Genomic DNA, 18987 nt, shown 5'->3' on the forward strand with positions numbered 1-18987 from the left:
GAGTGTTTATGAGAAGCACACTTTGCTTTCCCACCCTTTCTTTAAATAAAGGCAAGTTATAATCAAAACCTTCTGTCAAATCAAAACTACTCTCCTTACTATCACTCCAATGCCTTATTTTATGGAGTCCAGCAGCCAGGCAGGCAGGGGCAGGCAGCACATAACAGGCACAATATAAAATATAGAGCACTTAGCAGACAAATTCCAATGAGAATAAATGAATCAATGAAAGAACATACAAAAGGAGACTCTTTAGCAGTCTCCGTCCCACCAACATTTTGTGTTAACACAAAAGTCCCATCAGCCCCTGTATGCTTCTTCATACCTGAATCTCTATTAGGCCCACATAGCATCAAGGAGAACCCAATTAAACACGATGTCTCTTCCTGCATTCCATCCCACAACTGTGACCAACGCAAGACTATATGGTTTCAAGCTGAAGCCAGTGGGTCCCCCCCTTTAGCAGTCAGTCTGATCAGGAGTTTGAGAGAACTCAAAATCTTACTCACAATTTTAGGTTCTGAACATCAATTACAATGTGTATCTCAGCCCTCTTTGAATACACAATGCAATATAAAAAGTTAAAAGTCAAAGTAACAAGACCAGACCAAACAAATCTTACTGAGAGTTAGCTCCCCTCTATTTAGCGCTGGTTAGGCCTCACCTTGAGTATCGTGTCCAGTTCTGGGCACCATCCTTGAAGAAGGATGCAGACAAATTTGAACAAGTTCAGAGGAGGGCAACAAGAATGAGCAGGGGGCTGGAAATCAAGCCCTATGAGGAAAGACTTCAAAGAACTGGGCATGTTTAGCCTAAGGAAAAGAAGACTGAGGGGTGATATAATAGCACATTTCAAATATGTGAAAGGCTGCCATACAGAGAAGGTTACGCACGCAGCAGGGGTGCAGTTGCGCCCTTGATCTGCGCAGCTGGTTTTGCTCCCCTGGCTCCAGAAGAGGTAAGCAAATGGGCCATGTGACTTGGGGCATGGGCCGGCGGCGATATAAGGAGGTGCCGGCCTGTTGCTAGCCCTCTTTTGCTTTTGGCAGCAAAAAGAGACGGACAGATTTCGCTGGCTTGGAGGCTTTGCGAAGGGGGGAATAGCATTGCGCTCCCTCCCTGTTCTTTATTTGGGGCTTGGTGGACGTGTGGTGGTGATTGATTGAGGGGATTTGGAATTGGAACCAGGAGGCAATAAGGGAACAAGGAGGGCGAGCGGGTTAGCACACGGTGGGCGGGTTCACCCTGCCGCGCGCCAAGAGTCATCGGCCGAGTCTCCCCTCCTTTTCACACAGCAATTTGTTCTCTTTGAGCAGAAGGGGATCGTTTTTGGCTGGCGTGTTCATTTAGCAGGGCGATTGGGGGAGAAAGCAGGTGAGGCGTCCTGTCACCCTCCGGGGCTGATTGATTGTAAAGAAATGGGTCAATCTAAATTTTTAAGAACAATACTTCAGGTCCCCAGATGTGTGTCAAATGCAAGGATAAGGCTAGAAACAGGATGCCTTAAAGTAGAAGCCTGGATTAGGATTCAATCTATATATGTGTGGCTAAAGGGACAGCTAAACCCAAAAGGCCTATTTTCCTTGATATTCAATGATAACTACCAATCTAAGTGGGTTAAATTGGTCCAGGGATACTTGGGGAAAATTGGCCTCTCACCTCAGGCACTCTTTTCTTCTGGAATAGAGCAGGCAAAACAAATAGTTAAGCAAAGAATAGAGGACAATGAATATCAAACAGACCTCTCTAGCATTCAAAACATGGCGGTAAGGACTTACATCAAAAACTGTATGGAGCCGGCCAAATACCTAACATCGTTGGAAATTAAAGGAACTAGAAGAGCCTTTACTTTGGCAAGGTGTTTGGCCCTCCCCTCTGCTGTACTAGAAGGGAAGTATAAAAATACCCCTTTTGCTGAAAGTTTATGCTCCTGCCACCTGAGGGAGATCGAGACCATACAGCATATGTTCTTCACCTGCCCGTTGTATGAAGAAGTGCGAAAAGAGACTATAACCCCCTTAATAGATAGATTCCCAGGACGTTCGGAGGGAAATAGGCTTGAGTTCCTCCTTTCAGATGTTAATGTGCAGATCACCTGTCAGGTTGCGAGGTTCTGTGTTGCAATACTTCGGATGCGGAAGTCAAATATCAAATAGATTGCAGTCTCCAGTTGTGTGTATGCCATCATGTTTTAATGGAATACTGACAGTTAAAAATTCTAGTGTTTTATAAAGTTTTATACTTATGTGACTGGTCTAAGGACCGTAAATAAACTTCTATTCTATTCTAAGACGTGGGGAGTTTTCTTAACAGGGGGTTTAACTTTGGGCTAATTTGGGCATCGTTTCTTTGTGGACATGGGGGGGTTCCAATTTTGGCTGCCTTTTTTTTTCCTTTAGACCCCCCATTGTTATTGATTCCTTCTCTCCCCCCAGCATTGTGCAATTATCGCTGCTGGTGCAGCCAATCGGGGGTGGCTGTTTCAAATGGGCACCATTTTGTTTCATAACACGGGTGCCTTGCTTAGCCCTGGCAGCCATTTTGAGTGCTAAGTACAATTTTTTAAAAAAAAAACATAAATAGATAAATAAATAAGTAAGTAGAAATAAAAGGGGGGATTAGGTAATAATTGATTGACGCAAGCTAGAGGGATAGGATTAGGGGGTTGGGGAGTCAAAGCGGGGTTCTAGACTAACGTAAAAAAAGGTAGCAATACAATAGGGCCATTTTAGGGTACAGGGCAGGTTAAGGGTAGGAAGGGGATAAGAATATTTAATTTACTTTTATTGAATAATAATAATAATAATAATAATAATAATAATAATAATAATAATAATAATAATAATAATAATAATAATAATAATAATAATAATAATAAATACATACATACATACATACATTTATATAAAAATCAGGATCAGTTAACTTCAATTAAATTTCATTAAGGCCAATCAAAGGCAAGACAGATTACTGGAACTGCAATTAAAATTTATAAGTTAAAAATTTATAAAGTTACACTAAATCAAGGTAAAGTCAACAGGCTCCCCTTGGGGAGGGGAGGCCCTGTGGTGGGTTAGCCCTTGGGCTGTATCAGAGCTTTGAACATTCAGGAATTAGAATAAAAAGACACCGGGGTCTTAGGTAATTCAAATGCTGCCCAAAAAAGGAGGCAGAAATAAGAAGGGCAAAGCCCCTGCAAAGAAACAAGTTGTTCCCCAGGTGTCCCACCCCCTCAGTCATCCTCTGATGAGGAATCATGGGCTATGCTGAGGGATTTACAGGCCAAAGTGGCAAACTTGGAGGCTAGAAAGTTAGAAAGGAAGGCTCCTAGGGACCGCAATGTTACCCCTCATCGCTCTGCCAGAGACCCGAGGGGATGGCATAGGGCTGAAATGAGATCACTTACACAGGATTTAATGAGGCGTTTTGATGCCCTTGAATCTGAGCAGGATCACGAGATGGAAAGACAGCCTGTGGACGAAGGATCAACGGCAGCAGCTTTGGGGCCTCGAGGGCAGAAACGCAAGAGGATGGAGGCAGCTGATTGCTAGGATGCTGCAGAGGGAACATCATATGGGCATGAGCCCTATGATGAACCCTCTTCGAGTTCACAAGGGGCTGTTGAGGCTCCAGGAACATCTGGGGCTGCATACGGCGAGTACGAGGCCATGCACAACACACAAGGACAATCAGCCACTTGGCCATGGGTTAGAGGCTCGAAGCAGCCATTTGCCTCACCCAATCCTTGTACATCACCTCCCATAACATGGCTCGGTGGTTTTTGGCCCCCAATAAGCCAGCAATGGTTCGGCTGGGGCATGCCATATGTAAATTCTGCTACAGCAGCACCAGCTAGCGAGGGTAAGAACTCAGGAGCTAAACAACACCTTTCTGTGCCAGATACGGGTTATAATACGGTTCCGATAGTGGTACTTCCATATACAGACTATAGCATGCCATTTTGGGATCATCTGACCCTGGCGGTGAAGGAGAAGATTTGGAAGGGAAAATACATTGGCTTTTATGAGCTCCTTAATCAGTAGGTTGAGGTCAAGGATATTGATAAGGATGATGAAAAGCTGAAGGAGAAGTACAGACGAAAGAGGCCCGATAGAAATTGGACCAATTGGGTCACTGGATTTACTATATATTCAGGGGTACTAGTTAAAATGCAACCTTGGAGGGCATCAGCCCTATTCCAGTACTTTGACATCACGTGTAGAGCAAGGGCAGAATTTGAAGGCCAGGCTTGGCTTAGGTATGATGAAGCTTTCAGAATGAGGAGCGCAATCAGGTCGGAGTTACGTTGGGATGAGCTGCACCCGAGGCTCTGGCTACAGCACATGACACCTGCTAAAATGAATTTAGGTTATAGATTTGATAGTGGGCACCTAAATATAAAGTTTACAGGGAACACCGGAGCCCGCCAGGGGGCAGGGCAGGTGGTTCAACCCCGGCTGCCTTGCTATGAATTCAACAATAGAGGTTCCTGTGCTAAGTCCCCATGCAGGTTTAGGCATGAATGCCTCACCTGTGGGGGAAAACACTCAAAAGTTAACTGTTTCAGAGCAGGGGTGCAGTGGCAAAACAAGCCAAGTGTGTCCAATAAGAAACCTGAAGGGGGTGGTGCTCCTGGAAAGGGGGCCCACGCCAATTAGAATTGAAATACTGGAAAAAGGGTTTAGCACATTACCCAAAGAGGGAAGATGCGGAATATCTACAATTAGGTTTCAAGTTTGGATTTGGGATACTAGCTGTAGGTATTAGGAAGACATTCATGGCGAGGAATCTTAAATCAGTAAAAGGCATGGAGGGTACAGTATTGGAAAAGATCAATAAGGAAGTTAGAGAGGGTAGGGTCCTGGGACCCTTTCGGGATCCACCCATAGATAACCTAAGGGTTTCACCGTTGGGGATTGTTCCTAAAAAAGCCCCTGGTGAATTTAGGTTAATACATCATTTATCGTTCCCAGAAGGGGAGTCTGTAAATGATGCTATTCCAGAAGAACTCTGTTCAGTAAGATATACCTCATTTGATGAGGCAGTAAAAATGATTAGGTCTTGTGGAGTTGTTGCTGAACTTGCAAAGGCTGATACGAAATCAGCTTTTAGGATCCTACCTGTTCACCCGGCAGATTTTAATCTGTTGGGTTTTCAATTTCAAGGGCAATATTACATTGATAGGACCCTCCCAATGGGGTGCTCAATTTCATGTTCAACTTTTGAAAGGTTTAGTACCTTCATCGAATGGTTGAGTCAGCAAAGAATGGGCTGTAATTCTACAGCACACGATTTGGATGATTTTCTCTTCTGTGGAAGAGCAAATTCTGGAAAATGTCAAAAGTTCTTAAATACATTTAGAGAACTGGCCAAGGAATTGGGGTTACCATTAGTTGAGGAAAAAACAGAAGGGCCAGCAATGACCCTTACTTTCCTGGGGATTGAATTAGACACAACACACCAGACTTCAAGGTTGCCACAAGACAAATTAGTGAACATTAGGAACATTGTACACAACTTGAGGGGAAAGAAGAAGGTGATGCTGAAGGAATTGCAAGAAGTAGTGGGGCATTTGAACTTTGCATGTAAAGTAGTAGCTCCAGGGAGAGCCTTTTTAAGGTGACTTTGCAGTGCCATGTCAGGGTTAAGGAGACCATTGCATAAGACTAGAGTGACAAGGGGTATGAGTGAAAACCTGATGGTTTGGGAGCAGTTTCTAGCTCAATTTAGTGGGGTATCATTTTGGAGATCTGAACTCAGTTTAAAGGCAGACGTCGGATGCAGCTGGTGCACAAGTGTTCAGAACTTATTTCCGTGGTAGGTGGTGTGCAGGGACCTGGCCTGAAGAATGGCATCAGCAAGGCATAACGAGAGACTTAACATTCTTAGAATTTTTCCCAGTAGTGGGAGCCCTGTGGATCTGGGCAAAGGAATGGGCTAATACAGTAGTCCGCTTTTGGTGTGACAATCAAGCAGTTGTATATATTGTCAACAACCTAACGTCACACTCAGAAAGGGTCATGGACTTGGTTAGGGCATTCACATTACAGGCACTGCAATTTAATGTTGTGGTGCACACCCGTCATGTTCCAGGCATCGATAACAGGATAGCTGATGCTCTTTCACGCCAACAGATCCAGCATTTCAGGGAACTGGCACCGGAGGCCAGGGATCTGCCAGAAGTGCTTCCAGCAGAGGTCTGGCAGATTGGCATGAGAAAGCGTCGAGAGCAATAGGTCTGGCACTGTCCTCAAGAACACGAAAGAAATATATAGCAGCAGGTACTGAGTTCTTGGAATTTAGGAAAGCAATACAGCTGGAGCAAACGTGGCCTGCTCCGGTAGAACATATCCAACAATTTATTGTGGCTTGCATAGGAAGGGTTTGGCGTCAGGCGCCATACAGGGTAAACTGGCGGCCTTAGGCTTTTATACTAAAGCGAATGGGTTTAGGGATTTTTCAGATGATTTCCGAATTAGGAAGATGTTGGAAGGATGGTCCCGGGAAAGGGGTAGAATACAGGATGATAGGACACCCATATCTCTGGTTCTACTTGAGCTATGGGGATCTTTATGTAAAGATAGTTATGAGGAGGCACTGTTCCATGCAACAGCTTTAGTAGCCTTTTTTGGGGCTATGCGTATTAGTGAGTTAGTAGCCTTAGGTAAGGGGGACATTTCCTGGAAGGCTTTACAACTGGAGGACGTTGCAGTCCAGGAGGGGCAGGTTAGAATTACGATTAGGAGTCTAAAACGGACCAACAATGAAAAGGTAGGCAATTAATACTGGGGCAGTACAGTATAGGAAATATATGTCCAGTGAAGGCAGTACATGAAAATCAGGAGAGCAAGAAGTGGGTATTTCTTTCAGCATATAGATGGATCACCTCTCACAAAATATCAATTTTGGAAGCTTACTGACATGGCGCTGGAAAAATTAGGGGTTAAAAATATGAGATTTGGAACACATTCCTTTAGGATAGGGGCTGCCTCAACAGCTGCAGCCATGGGTTATAACACAGAGCAAATTAAACAATTGGGTCGTTGGTCATCCAATTGTTGCCATAAATACATCAGACAACTACCTAACGTATAGGCAGGGGATGTTTTTTGTCTTTTCAGGTTGTGAGATGCTGGAGATCCGAAGGAACATCACGATCATTGGCCATAGTTACATCTATTGGGCGGCACGTTATGCTGCATATTCCCTGTGGGAAAATGATTTGGGGCTTGGTGCCCATATATTTATTTCTTGGAAGGGCATGCGTGGCATGCAATGGTTACAATTTGGAAGAATGACCTCTTTTGGAAATACGCCTCCAGACATCTTGGTGGTTCATTTGGGGGGTAACAATTTGCCCAGAGTGCCAGGAAAAGCACTGATATTGGATATATTGAGAGACCTAAACAGGTTACATGCACTATATCCCACCATGCGAATCGTCTGGTCAACTATTATACCACATTTAAGTTGGCATGGAGCTCAGAGCATTGATAAGGTAAACAAGGCCTGCCGTCGGGTCAATAGGGAGGTTTGTAGAGGTGTCAGCAAAGACGGCCTCGGATCTGTGATTAATCATTGCAGGATCCAAATTTCCAACCTGGAATATTTCCGTGAAGATGGAGTCCACCTGTCTGATGCAGGTTTGGACATTTTCTTGGAGGATATAAGAGGGGGCCTGCTGGTGGAGCTTGGTCAGCTTGGTGGGAACATGGGACATAGCCAATGCTAGTCCTCATGCTTTGGCGGGTAGTGTGGGAATAACTGGTTGTCTTGGTGTGTCCCTTTTATAATTATGATAAAGCCAACAGCGCATCAGTCCTTACAGCTCTGGGATCGTGCGATTACAGGGCCGGAGGCGGCTGATGCGCTGGGCCACTTTCGGACTGACAGTCATCAAATACAGATGGCTCAAGGTCTGGGGAGTTTAATTGAGGCCTGACAGGTTTCTCCGGTCATTAAGACAGCTGGAACCTGGGGCCTGGGACTCGCCCATTGACTGATAAGGAGTTATTGGATGCCATGCAGTTATTTCCTCGCACTACCACAGGCTCCCTCAATTTTGGAATTGGCTTATTGGTTGAATCTGAATTGGTTTTAATAAAGTGTGGCCCATATTTAAATCCAAAGAATTGTTGTCTTGCGTCTTCATTTCGGGGCATGGGGGAGCAAGGTTACACGCGCAGGAGGGGTGCGGTTGCGCCCTCGATCTGCGCAGCTGGTTTTGCTCCCCTGGCTCCAGAAGAGGCAAGCAAATGGGCCATGTGACTTGGGGCATGGGGTGGCGGCAATATAAGGAGGCGCCGGCCCGTTGCTAGCCCTCTTTCACTTTTGGCACCCTCTTTCTACTGTGTGTTTTTCGGGTCACCTTTTTGGGTCCGGATAGGAATTTTTGACCTCTATCCTGATTGGTTTTTGGATGAGGGGATTTTTCACCTATCCCACACTGGAGAAGGGTTGTTGGCATTTGATAGTGGTTTATCCTTGGTCAATTGGCTTATTGGTTGAATCTGAATTGGTTTTAATAAAGTGTGGCCCATATTTAAATCCAAAGAATTGTTGTCTTGTGTCTTCATTTCAGGGCATGGGGGAGCAAGGGATATGATCTGTTCACAATTATCCCAGAATGCAGGATACACTGAAGAATGGGCTCAAGTTACAGGAAGCCAAATTTCGACTGAATATCAGGAAAAACCTCCTAACTGCTAAGGCAGTACACAGTGGAACCAATTACCTCAAGAGGTAGTGAATAGAGATGAGGGTATTTGTATACGAATATCCCCACACAGGTGGCGATAATGAGGGTCCAGCCCCATGGGGCCGGACGGTCCACTCACCAATCTGCCACAATTCTTCCAATGGCTCTGCAGATCACGATTGGCTAGCTACTCCTGGCAGGAGGCAGGAGGACAAGCCTCACTGCATGGGACAAGAGTGGATCGCCACCTGTGCAAGGATATTCATATTCATATACGAATACCCCCATCTCTAGTAGTGAATGCTCCAACACTGGAGGCATTCAAGAGAAACTTAGACAGCCACCTGGCAGATATCCTTTGATTTGTATTCCTGCATCAAGCGGTGGGGTTGGACTTGATGGCCTTGTAGGCCCCTTCCAACTTCACTATTCTATGATTGTATGAGTGGGACCTGAATTCCAAACCCAGTCTAATGACACTTTGTTGACATTCTGTAGTTTCCAGCTCAGTCCACAGCGAGAGAAATTACTCATTCTGTCTACATAGCTTTCACTTTCTCCAAGTACGCAACAGAGCCGTTTCTTTGATTAAAGTTCTGGAGAGCTGCAATGAACTTCTCCTTGATCTCCAAAGTTTGCACACCAGGGAAAGTGGATTTTAATTTAGTCTTCGTTTTGAATGTTAGATTCCTACATGCAGGCAGGTTGTGACACAAGAGGCCCATTCAGAAAGGAAATGGTTGCAGCTAGCAGCAAAGCTTATGTCTTGCATACAGAAGACTTCAGGTGAAGCCCCTGAATCTCCTAGCATCTTAGAAAAATTCTATTTGGAAACCTTGCAGATTCATCTCATCACCAAACCATGCAGATAATATGGAGCAAATGGGACCAATTTTCTGTCTTGATAAAAGTCAGCTTCCTGCATTTCTATGCACAATCTCTTCTGGATAAGCATTAGGGCACAATCCATTCTTTAATTTGTTTTTTATATTTTTATATTAATTTAAAAAAATTAAAAAGACATGCTTTTCACATTCATCTAGCTTTGCACATAGGCTTAGAGTTATATGGTAATACTGAGGTTCATGTTGTGTATTCACCTGGATATTTGAGTTTGCTCTGCCTGGAATGGCCAACTCTCCCATAAACTGAGGTGAGGTGCCCACCACAAGCCTCAGGTTTCTCAGTTAATAAAACAGCAGCAAATTATTAGTTATTGATCTTTGCTGTTATTGGGGTTTTACTTTGGGAGATAAGAAGAGGCACTTCTGAGATTTTTCTGCTTCATATGTCAAAGTTTACATGACTGTCTTTGAGAGCTATGTACCAGGCTTTGGAAGAGGGAGGTGAAACAGTACAGTAAATGTTTCAGCTCAAATAGCAAAATGTCTTCTGTCTGCTCTTCTTGTTAGAAGAGTAGAACTTAATGGGATAGGAGAGCTGCACACTAGCAGCAGATCAGCCTAAGCAAATTAACTAAATATATATTCCACCTCATTTCATTTACAAACAAGTAGTCACCTTATTATTCCCATCATATGGAGCCCTCACTTCAGATGGCATGCTGCTTCTCTGAAACTTCAGAGCACAATATTGGGGTTACGTCCCCAATTAATCACTCAAGCTACAGTATTTCCAATCCGACAGGGAAAAAGATAGAGATGGGCATATATAACATGGTGAATTTCATTAGATTCTCCCTTCTAAAGCAACAATTCAGTTGAGCAGCACTGAAAGGTGTCAGGGTGAAATACTGCAATGTTTTTTGTGGGTATTTTCTTCGAATTGCTATAATTCAGAAAGTGCAGGCCATCGCTTTGTATGTTCCAAGCTGATATATTTCTACAGGCACATTTCATCTCTTGCCCAAAATGACTGCTTCTGTAAAGGACAACTGCTATGGATGTTCTTCCCATCATTTCCCCCCTACATCCTGGTTAAATGTGTGTTTCTCTAAAAAGCTTGTTCTAATTGGAAAGCTGCTGCTACTATAGTTCCTAATAAATCTGTGGTCAGTGTTTGCAAAAGGCTCTATGGTACAGAAAATACAAAACTTCTGCCTATCTAATCATGATTTCCCATAATTCTTGCATGACCTCCATTCACAAATCTCTATCTATATAAGCCTTAATAATTCCCTTCTGACTACTGTGCTGCTCTTTGCCAAAGTGGTGCATGTAGCAGCCTTCAAGCATGAAGTTTAGACTACAGAATGGCACATAAACACCCATCTGTAAAACAGAAAGTAATTCATTTGGAAACAAAGTCCTAGTTCCTAAGGAGAAAAAGGAGGTGGGAGTGGGCGCAGGAGAGAACTGGGCCATAGCAACAAATTGAGATTTGAAAAGGAAAGTCAATAGATGCAACTTGATGCATTTCATAAAATATACTTATACTATTGTCTTTGAGATCAACAACTCCTTTAGATATTGAAAACATACCTAGTTCTAGGAATTATTAATTCCCTAATAGGCTCTAAGCTGCTAAGGGATGACAAGCTGTGATGATGAATCCTCTTCTGCTCTTCCCCCACTCATTCCCTGCCCAACCAAGTTCTAAGAAGAATAGCTGCTCAAATGTATGTTAAGAAAAGGTGAGACAGATCATGATTGCTAAAGGATACTGTCTAATGACCGGTATCCTCAATCAAAACCACTAGAAGCCATTTTTCTTGTACTTTTAATTGCAGTGTTTGTAACTGTATTGTATTTTAATTTTATATTTTTAAACCATGTTGTAAGCCACCTGGGATCTCAGTTTTAGAAGAAACGTTACATATAAAATAGATAAATGGATGAATTGTAAGATATAGTGATATAAATGGCTTCAAAAGGAGATAAATTCTTAGAGGATGAAGCTACTAATCACATTTCAGCTTCTCTATATCAGATAAAGAATGTCCCTCAGTATTGTTGCTGGTGAATTTATGAACTACTTCTCCAGGCTTCCCACAAGCAACTCTTTGGCCACCGCAGGATGTTAAAATGGAAGGACTTTTTGTATGGACCAGTGGAGCTCGTTTCACTTTATTATCCTGAGTGGCTCAAAACTGTAAACATTTCAGGCGTATTATTACTTAAACTTATGTGAAGCGGACTTCCTTCTGGATGAAAAATTACTTTGTGAGAAGACTTGTTGATAAAATTTTAGTTCCTGTCCTGTTGTTGTGGTTGTGGTTGTTGTTGTGGTTGTTGTTGTGGTTGTTGTTCTTCCTCTTCCTCTTCCTCTTCCTCTTCCTGTGTGCTGTCAATTTGCCTTCTGCCAATCCTATGAATGGGCGATCTCCAAAATGTCCTGTCCTCAACAACCCTGCTCAGATCTTGCAAACTCAAGCCTGTGGCTTCTTTTAGGGAGTCAGTTCATCTCATATTTGGTCTTCCTCTTTCCTGAAGCATTCTTGTCTTTTCCTGCCTTGAGGACAACCTTTTGACTGAAATGTGGTAAGTTTCTTTGACATGTATATTTCCCTATTATTCCTACTGTATTGCTTTTTGTACTTTTTGGGGTTTCATTCAATAACCTACTTGTGTTATTGTGCATTCAAGCATGTCTTTCTTATTATTACTTGTGTACACCTATTTTTTTTATTGGTCTGCTTGCCCTTTTTCTGTTGCCAGGATTTATAATTTTTAAAGGAGGCATTTACAGATTCTCATCCAGTAGTGGGCAACTGATCATAGAAGATTCCTTTTCATATTCCATCCTATTCTTTTTTTCTCTGTTTCCACAGATCCAATTCTTATAATGTTTCATGTAGCTTTTTTTCAGCTATATCTCACCACAACTTTAAAAGTTGACTGTTATACTGTTAAAATACAGCAGTCTTATACATTATAATTCAGAATATATCCCCAGGTTGTACTTACATTGACTCAAACAAATGTAGGTACTGCTCATCTCCACGGCCTCCTTCTACTTCATGATCCAATTTCAAAATGATTTCATTTTCAAACTATTCAGGGAAAGAAAGCAAAATTAAGAAGTAGCGCACACCTATGCCTTTGCTCAAGATTCAGTATTATACTACCTATGGCTTTATATATGTTCCCATATACACGCCTCTGAGCTTACAGTGCACGAAATGTAAGAGAATGTTGCAAAGAATTTAATTAAAGATGCTATTACATCAAGAGTAAAGAGTGATTTTGGTACGTTTCAAAAGTTATGCACAGAGATTTTGATAGTGACATGTTCTAACAATTCAAAAAGCTGTTGGTAAGGACTGAATTTCTTGCACTCTGATTAAACTGGGAAAGTTGTATGTTTATAAAAACACAACATTAAAAGCACATATAAACCACTGTTGCAATGGCAAGATCGCTCCTGATTTACACAGGTTTCACTCTACAGTTCTGTTCAGGAGCCATTAATGTAGCAACACTATACAGTCTGGGAGGGGGAGCATACTAGCCCACCCCCAATCATCAGTTTCATTGCCTCGACTCATGGTGGATGACAATCTAAAGACCTTGGGCCAGTCACAGTGTCTCGCCATGATCTACCTCAGAAGGCTGTGGTGAGGATAAGATGGTGAGCCAGAAAGCCTTGTGCACTGTCTTGAGCTCACTGGAGAAAAGGCAGGATATCAATATAACAATTACATACTTCTTCACTTCCCCTACATCTTTCCTTTTCATGTTGTCATTCATATCATCGTCCATCAGTCAATGAAAAGCCTTACTCCCTCTACTAATCAGGGCATCACAGAGTCCTCCTACACAATCCTTTTGAGACAACTAATTTCTGCAATGGATAGTGATAAATTCCAAGTCACATATTTAATCCTTTCAACCACAATTTAAAACATATTTACTGGCACCCATCTGCCAATTTCTGCCATTCCTGAGTCCTTTTGACTTTTCCTTTCATCTTTGTCCCTTTTATCTAAATTGCACTATTATCAGACATTAAACATCTCACTTTTACACTTTGATCAGCTCTGCAGATATGCTTGATCTGATTAATTATCCCGTTGAACCTCTTGTCAACAATATCTACACCAGACAATTCCCTTCTTGACCTTCCTTTCTGGGTAAGGTTGAAGAATTTGAGGGCCAATGATAGAGATTTCAAAATCATGCTGCCTGCATGTCTCCTAAAACTGAAATTCGCTTTAGTTGCTTGTCAAACAATAAATGTTACAATGATGTATCTTGATATAAATCTTCACTCCTTTTATTCCTGCAGGTAGAAAGGAAAATTTATACAACCTTTCTTCCCCATGGGCAATATTATGAAAATTCCTTTGTATTTTTCACATTTCAACCTCCTTTTTAGTGAAAAATGCTTTTATTTATTTATTTTATTTATATCCCGCCTATCTAGTCAATTAAGACCACTCTAGGCAGCTTTTATGGGCGAAAACATATTTTGCAGTAGTACACATTTTAATGCACAATAAAATATTCTTGTAAAAAACGTTTTTGGTGAATTTTTTTTTTTTCCTGATAATATAATCTTAGAACTGCAGAACTGGAAGGGGCTGTATGTATGATCGAGTCCAGCCCTTGTCAAGGAGGCACATGATATTGGTGAAAAAAAAGGAGAACAGCTGATCTCCTCAGTCCTGAAAGGACTGAACAATATTGCAGAAGCTGACAATTTTAAAAGATGTTCTTAACTTTTGCTCTTCATTTAGCATTCTTCCTGATTCAACTGTTTTGAACCTCAAGTTCTTTCTTCCCAGAGATGCAGAAATCTGTGGATTTTGGTTATTTCTTTAAAAACAAACTGAAATGAAATAGCCTTTTCATTATAACCAGCCAAATTCAATAGGTAATGCAATTTCTTCCTATTGTAACACTGGCACAAGCTCAACTGAATATAGGAGGGCCACATGTTCAGACTTTTGAAAACTCAGATCCTTGGCCTTTGATGGACAGATCTGTCAGTTTTTGTTTCTGTGACATTCAGCTTTCATCCCTAAAACAAAGACATGTGAGAATTTTAAGAAATACTAATAAAAATGAAACACACCAATGTCCGTGCCCACGCCTAATTCCAGCTAATAGTACGAATGGCACTGAATTTCTCTGCTTCCACAGAGAGAGAGCAACCTTCCTTCAACCTATTTAGTCCAGTGCCTGCCATGGGCCTAATCATCAGAATCATTTCTTGCCTATCTCTTTTCCTCTCATCTTGCCACCCAGTGACTGGAATACATTCATTGCATTCCAATGAACGTATATTCCAGTCACTGGATAGCAAGATAAGAAGAAAAGAGATATATATTCCAGAGGAAAAGAGAACGTATATTCCAGTCACTGGATAGCAAGATGAGAAGAAAAGAGATATATATTCCAGAGGAAAAGAGAACGTATATTCCAGTCACTGGAATGTATATCAAGGTAGATAATATGCACTCAGACTACTGAATTTGTATCCAAATCTGTTTAAAATACCTTTATTCAATCATGAAGCCTATTACACAAAATGCCTCCTCTTTCATCTCTCCACCCACTGGGTTTTTAAAATTATGTCCATCATATTCTAAGTAGCTATTTTCTAGAGACCCTTTCATAGCACACACCTCTGTGTGGTACTCAGTTTTCTTACTTCAAAGCACCAATCTTTGTCAGAGGTACAAACCCAGCAGTTACTCTGGGATGAAAGTCCAAAGCATACCAGGGAATCTGTGCTCTGAGCCAAATGAGAGAAAACAAGAAAGTGGGTGCAAACTTTTGCCATTCTACTTAGTTCACACTTCATATTCACACCTCATAAAAGATAATAAGATTTTAAAAGATGACATGAATGCTTTCCATTTCTTTCAGCTGTATATTGCTGCTAATGCAGAACTACCACCTGACATTCATTTTTTCTGGTAATCTAGATTTCACAGAGTTGTGGTTTTTTTTACCCAGAACATCAGATTTCTCTCTCCCTGTCCTGTTTGTTTCCTTCCAAAAGTTTCTTCATTTCCTCTTGTTCCCTGACTCTGAGGCACAAGTATGCCATCTGCTCCCACAACAGTAGCAGACATGTGAATTCCATTTTGATCCTCTTGGCCTGCCACATCGTTGCTGGAGGGGCAGCTAAAGAGGTGGCCAAAGGGAAATGCTAATCTATGCTCTCTTCCAGCATCAGAGGGTTCCAGCCTGCTGCTGAAATTCAGCTACAGCAGGAATAATAAAGGCCATTAAAGATCTGCTCCATAGTCTCAGTTCAGTCTGTGTCACCAACTCTTGGCTGCAATCTGTGGGCCATTTGTGACAGTTCTGCTAATTTCCCCTGGCTCTGTACTACCTATCTATGCATGGACTGGGAAGCAGCAGGCGACAGGGAAGCTCTGTCTTCTGCAAATGATAGCTGTTTCCTTCCACATTTCTTTCACAGGAGACAGGAGATCTCCAGATGGTCCAGGACCAAGAGCACTTGCTCTTTTCTAGAGGTTAACCTTCTCTCTGGCTACTCTGTGCACATGAGAGACACTGTCTCTTTCACGGCTGATGCTTGGCATCTCCCCTTACTGGCTACTTGTATTGGTCCAGGTTTACACAAAGGAACAAAAGGCAGAAAAATTATATGGGTGCAACTAGGTTGAAGTGATGGAACGTTTCAGGAAATAGATGCACATACATACTCCCCTGGGAAAAAAAACTCACTGCTGTTTTGTGCCTCAGAGTACATTGTGCAAAGTGCAAGGAAACTGTATTAAATGGAGTACTTGTGGTGGAAGGTTGCCAGGCATGTTAGAAGAGAGAAGCAGCCAGATAGTGAGAGATTATCATCCTGGTGTACAGGATAGAATGAAGATATTGCCCTCCTACATTTAGGGAGAGGGGTCTGACGAAGGGAGACTAGACTCTACATCTGTGCAAGCAGTGAAAGCAAGGAATACATAGAATGACATTCTGTTAATAAAGGGGCTAACATCGACAATACTATGGAATTCTATATTCATTGAGCAAAATTCTGTTCCTTACACTGGCTTAACACAGATCAAGCACCAGAAACACTTAAACTCATTGAAAACGTCTCTCTCTCTCTCTCTCTCTCTCTCTCTCTCTCTCTCTCTCTCTCTCTCTCTCTCACACACACACACACACACACACACACACACACACACACACACACACACACACACACACACACACACACACACACACACACACACACACACACACACACACACACACTTTTTTTTCAGGTTATGAGGCTCCCTTTTGCCTCAGAGAAGCTTCAGAGAGCCTTAGTACTGGGGAGGGGTAAGGGAGAAATTGATAGTAAAAAGAAAATGCTGCTGGCTTGCTGCTCATGGTCCTGATCTCAGTGGAGATTCAGTTGTAATTCTTTACTACTAAAGGCTTCCCCCCATCTTTTCCAAGGCCTCCAAAGGGAACCCTAGAGAGCACCAGAAATGAAAATGGGGTGGTGGGGGTGAATAAGTTTTCCATGAGTTTAAATTAAATGTTTCCAGTACCCGATCTGAGTTATGCTCAATTCAGGGGAGTGCAATTTTAAATGCTTTAAATATCGTTATTTCTTTAAATGTTGTTAAATTTTGTATTTTATGAAGTTTTTTATTTTATGTACTACATTGTTCTAATTGTTTTATGAACCATCTTGAGTTCCCAACAGGGAAAGGTAGATTATAAACACATATTCTGTCTGTCTAACAGAAAAGAGACGAGTGTACTGCATCATAACATCCTCCCCTTGGCATTTTTCAGGAGACCTGGGCAGGGGTTTATCAGGGAGGCCATGGCAGTAGCAAGTCTGATACACTACTTGCCTTGCGGGATTGAATTCTTCTTCAACTTGCAGGAACCACAAAAGGAAACTCTTTCCCAAGCTTTCGCCCATCTCCAGGCTACTAGGAAAGGTGGAAGCAGGGGGATTAAAGTTAAAGGCTACTGGGATAAATGGGACCATCTTGTTCCCTTGGGCCAAATATATCTACAAAGAGGTTCTGAAAAAGGTCACGCCTGAAGGGTAATATGCATCTCTTTCAGGAAAACCTTACATAGATATCCCTCTGGTGCCTTCCCAACATTACATTATAATCTCAAGACATGGAGGGATGTTTTCAAGAGATGGCTTACATTTTTGGAAAGCTAAATAGGAAGCAGGGCTTGCAAAGGACATACATCTTATCAATGAGCATTCAAAGTTAGCATTGTTGTTGCTGTCTTTCTAACAGAAAAGTAATTTTTAAGAGCACTCTCAGCTGGTTAAAAGTGATGGAAATATTGAGCAGAGGATTTAAACAGGGATCTGCAACATGAATACATGTTGCTTACCAGGATCAAAATAGTATTATGCCTACAAATTAATCTTTTCTAAGCCAAAGACAAATCTTTTTTTTAAAGATAATCTTAACCCAATGTTCATTTCCACAATGTACTAATACAGGCTGCAAAGAGTTTATGATTTCTCCTTCCTAAAAATAGTTTTAAATATAAGTCATTTGGCTCCCCCCCTTCCCTTGGTGATTTAAAAAAGAAATTGATGCTTAAATAGAACCATTGGTGGATCACTCAGAAAGTGTTCATTCAACAGGGAGATTGTGATGAAATATTATTTCATTTAGTTTAGGGAGCTTTGAGCTAGCAGCTTCCTTCACCTTTGAATTTTATCAAAGGAATCAGAATTGCTTATATACATGCATAACCAACTTCTATCATTATGTTTGAAAATTTTACATGAGTAAGACAGAAAAGATACAAAAGGCACCATTTTCCCATGTGATTTGACTGGATAGGGTTTTTATTAAGACTATAATGAGAACTAAAATATTTAATAACCAAAAATCCATCTCAACTATACCTTTAAGTGAGTTTCTCCCTAGGGCATTTTATGACCTCTTTGTATTTCTGAACTCTTAAAAGATATATTAATAATAATAATTGCATGTTCAAGTCAATTCTGACTTATGGCAAGCCTGTCCAGGGTTTCCTAGGTAGAGAATACTCAAAAGTGTGTTCTCATCCTCTTCTTTCTGTGGTCATCCTGGGACTGTGCTGTTTGGCCAGGTACACACAGATTGCCTCTTCTCTCAGGAGACACAGTGGGAAACTGACTTCTGATTCATTGGGCTACCCAGCCAGCATTTAGAAAACCAAAGTGCATATGCGATTTTTATTCAAGCACAAAGAAGCTCTGCTGTGACTGATCATGGCACTGAAATAGATTAAAGCACTGTCACCAGACAGATGTATGCACCCAAAAGAGGTACAGCTTGCTGAGTTGAATGGCATACTGAAATGCTCCCCATGAACCGATGTATCATATGGTAATACAGCTTTCATCACCATCTGACAAATGCTTGTCAAAGCTTCCAGCCTCCA

General features: G+C 41.8%; 1 protein-coding gene across 2 annotated transcripts in view; it reads right to left on the reverse strand.

The window, feature by feature from the left end:
• DOCK2 (dedicator of cytokinesis 2) overlaps positions 1-18987 on the reverse strand; it is a 386088-nt gene that overhangs the window by 50442 nt on the left and 316659 nt on the right. For both annotated transcript variants that reach the window (XM_072990261.2, XM_020780495.3), the window contains exon 34: positions 12565-12650. In XM_072990261.2, coding sequence (XP_072846362.2) covers positions 12565-12650 — 86 coding nt within the window. The remainder of the gene's footprint in view (positions 1-12564; positions 12651-18987) is intronic.

This window comes from Pogona vitticeps, chromosome 2 (assembly GCF_051106095.1).
Source record: "Pogona vitticeps strain Pit_001003342236 chromosome 2, PviZW2.1, whole genome shotgun sequence".
In the NCBI taxonomy this organism is placed as follows: Eukaryota; Metazoa; Chordata; class Lepidosauria; order Squamata; family Agamidae; genus Pogona; species Pogona vitticeps.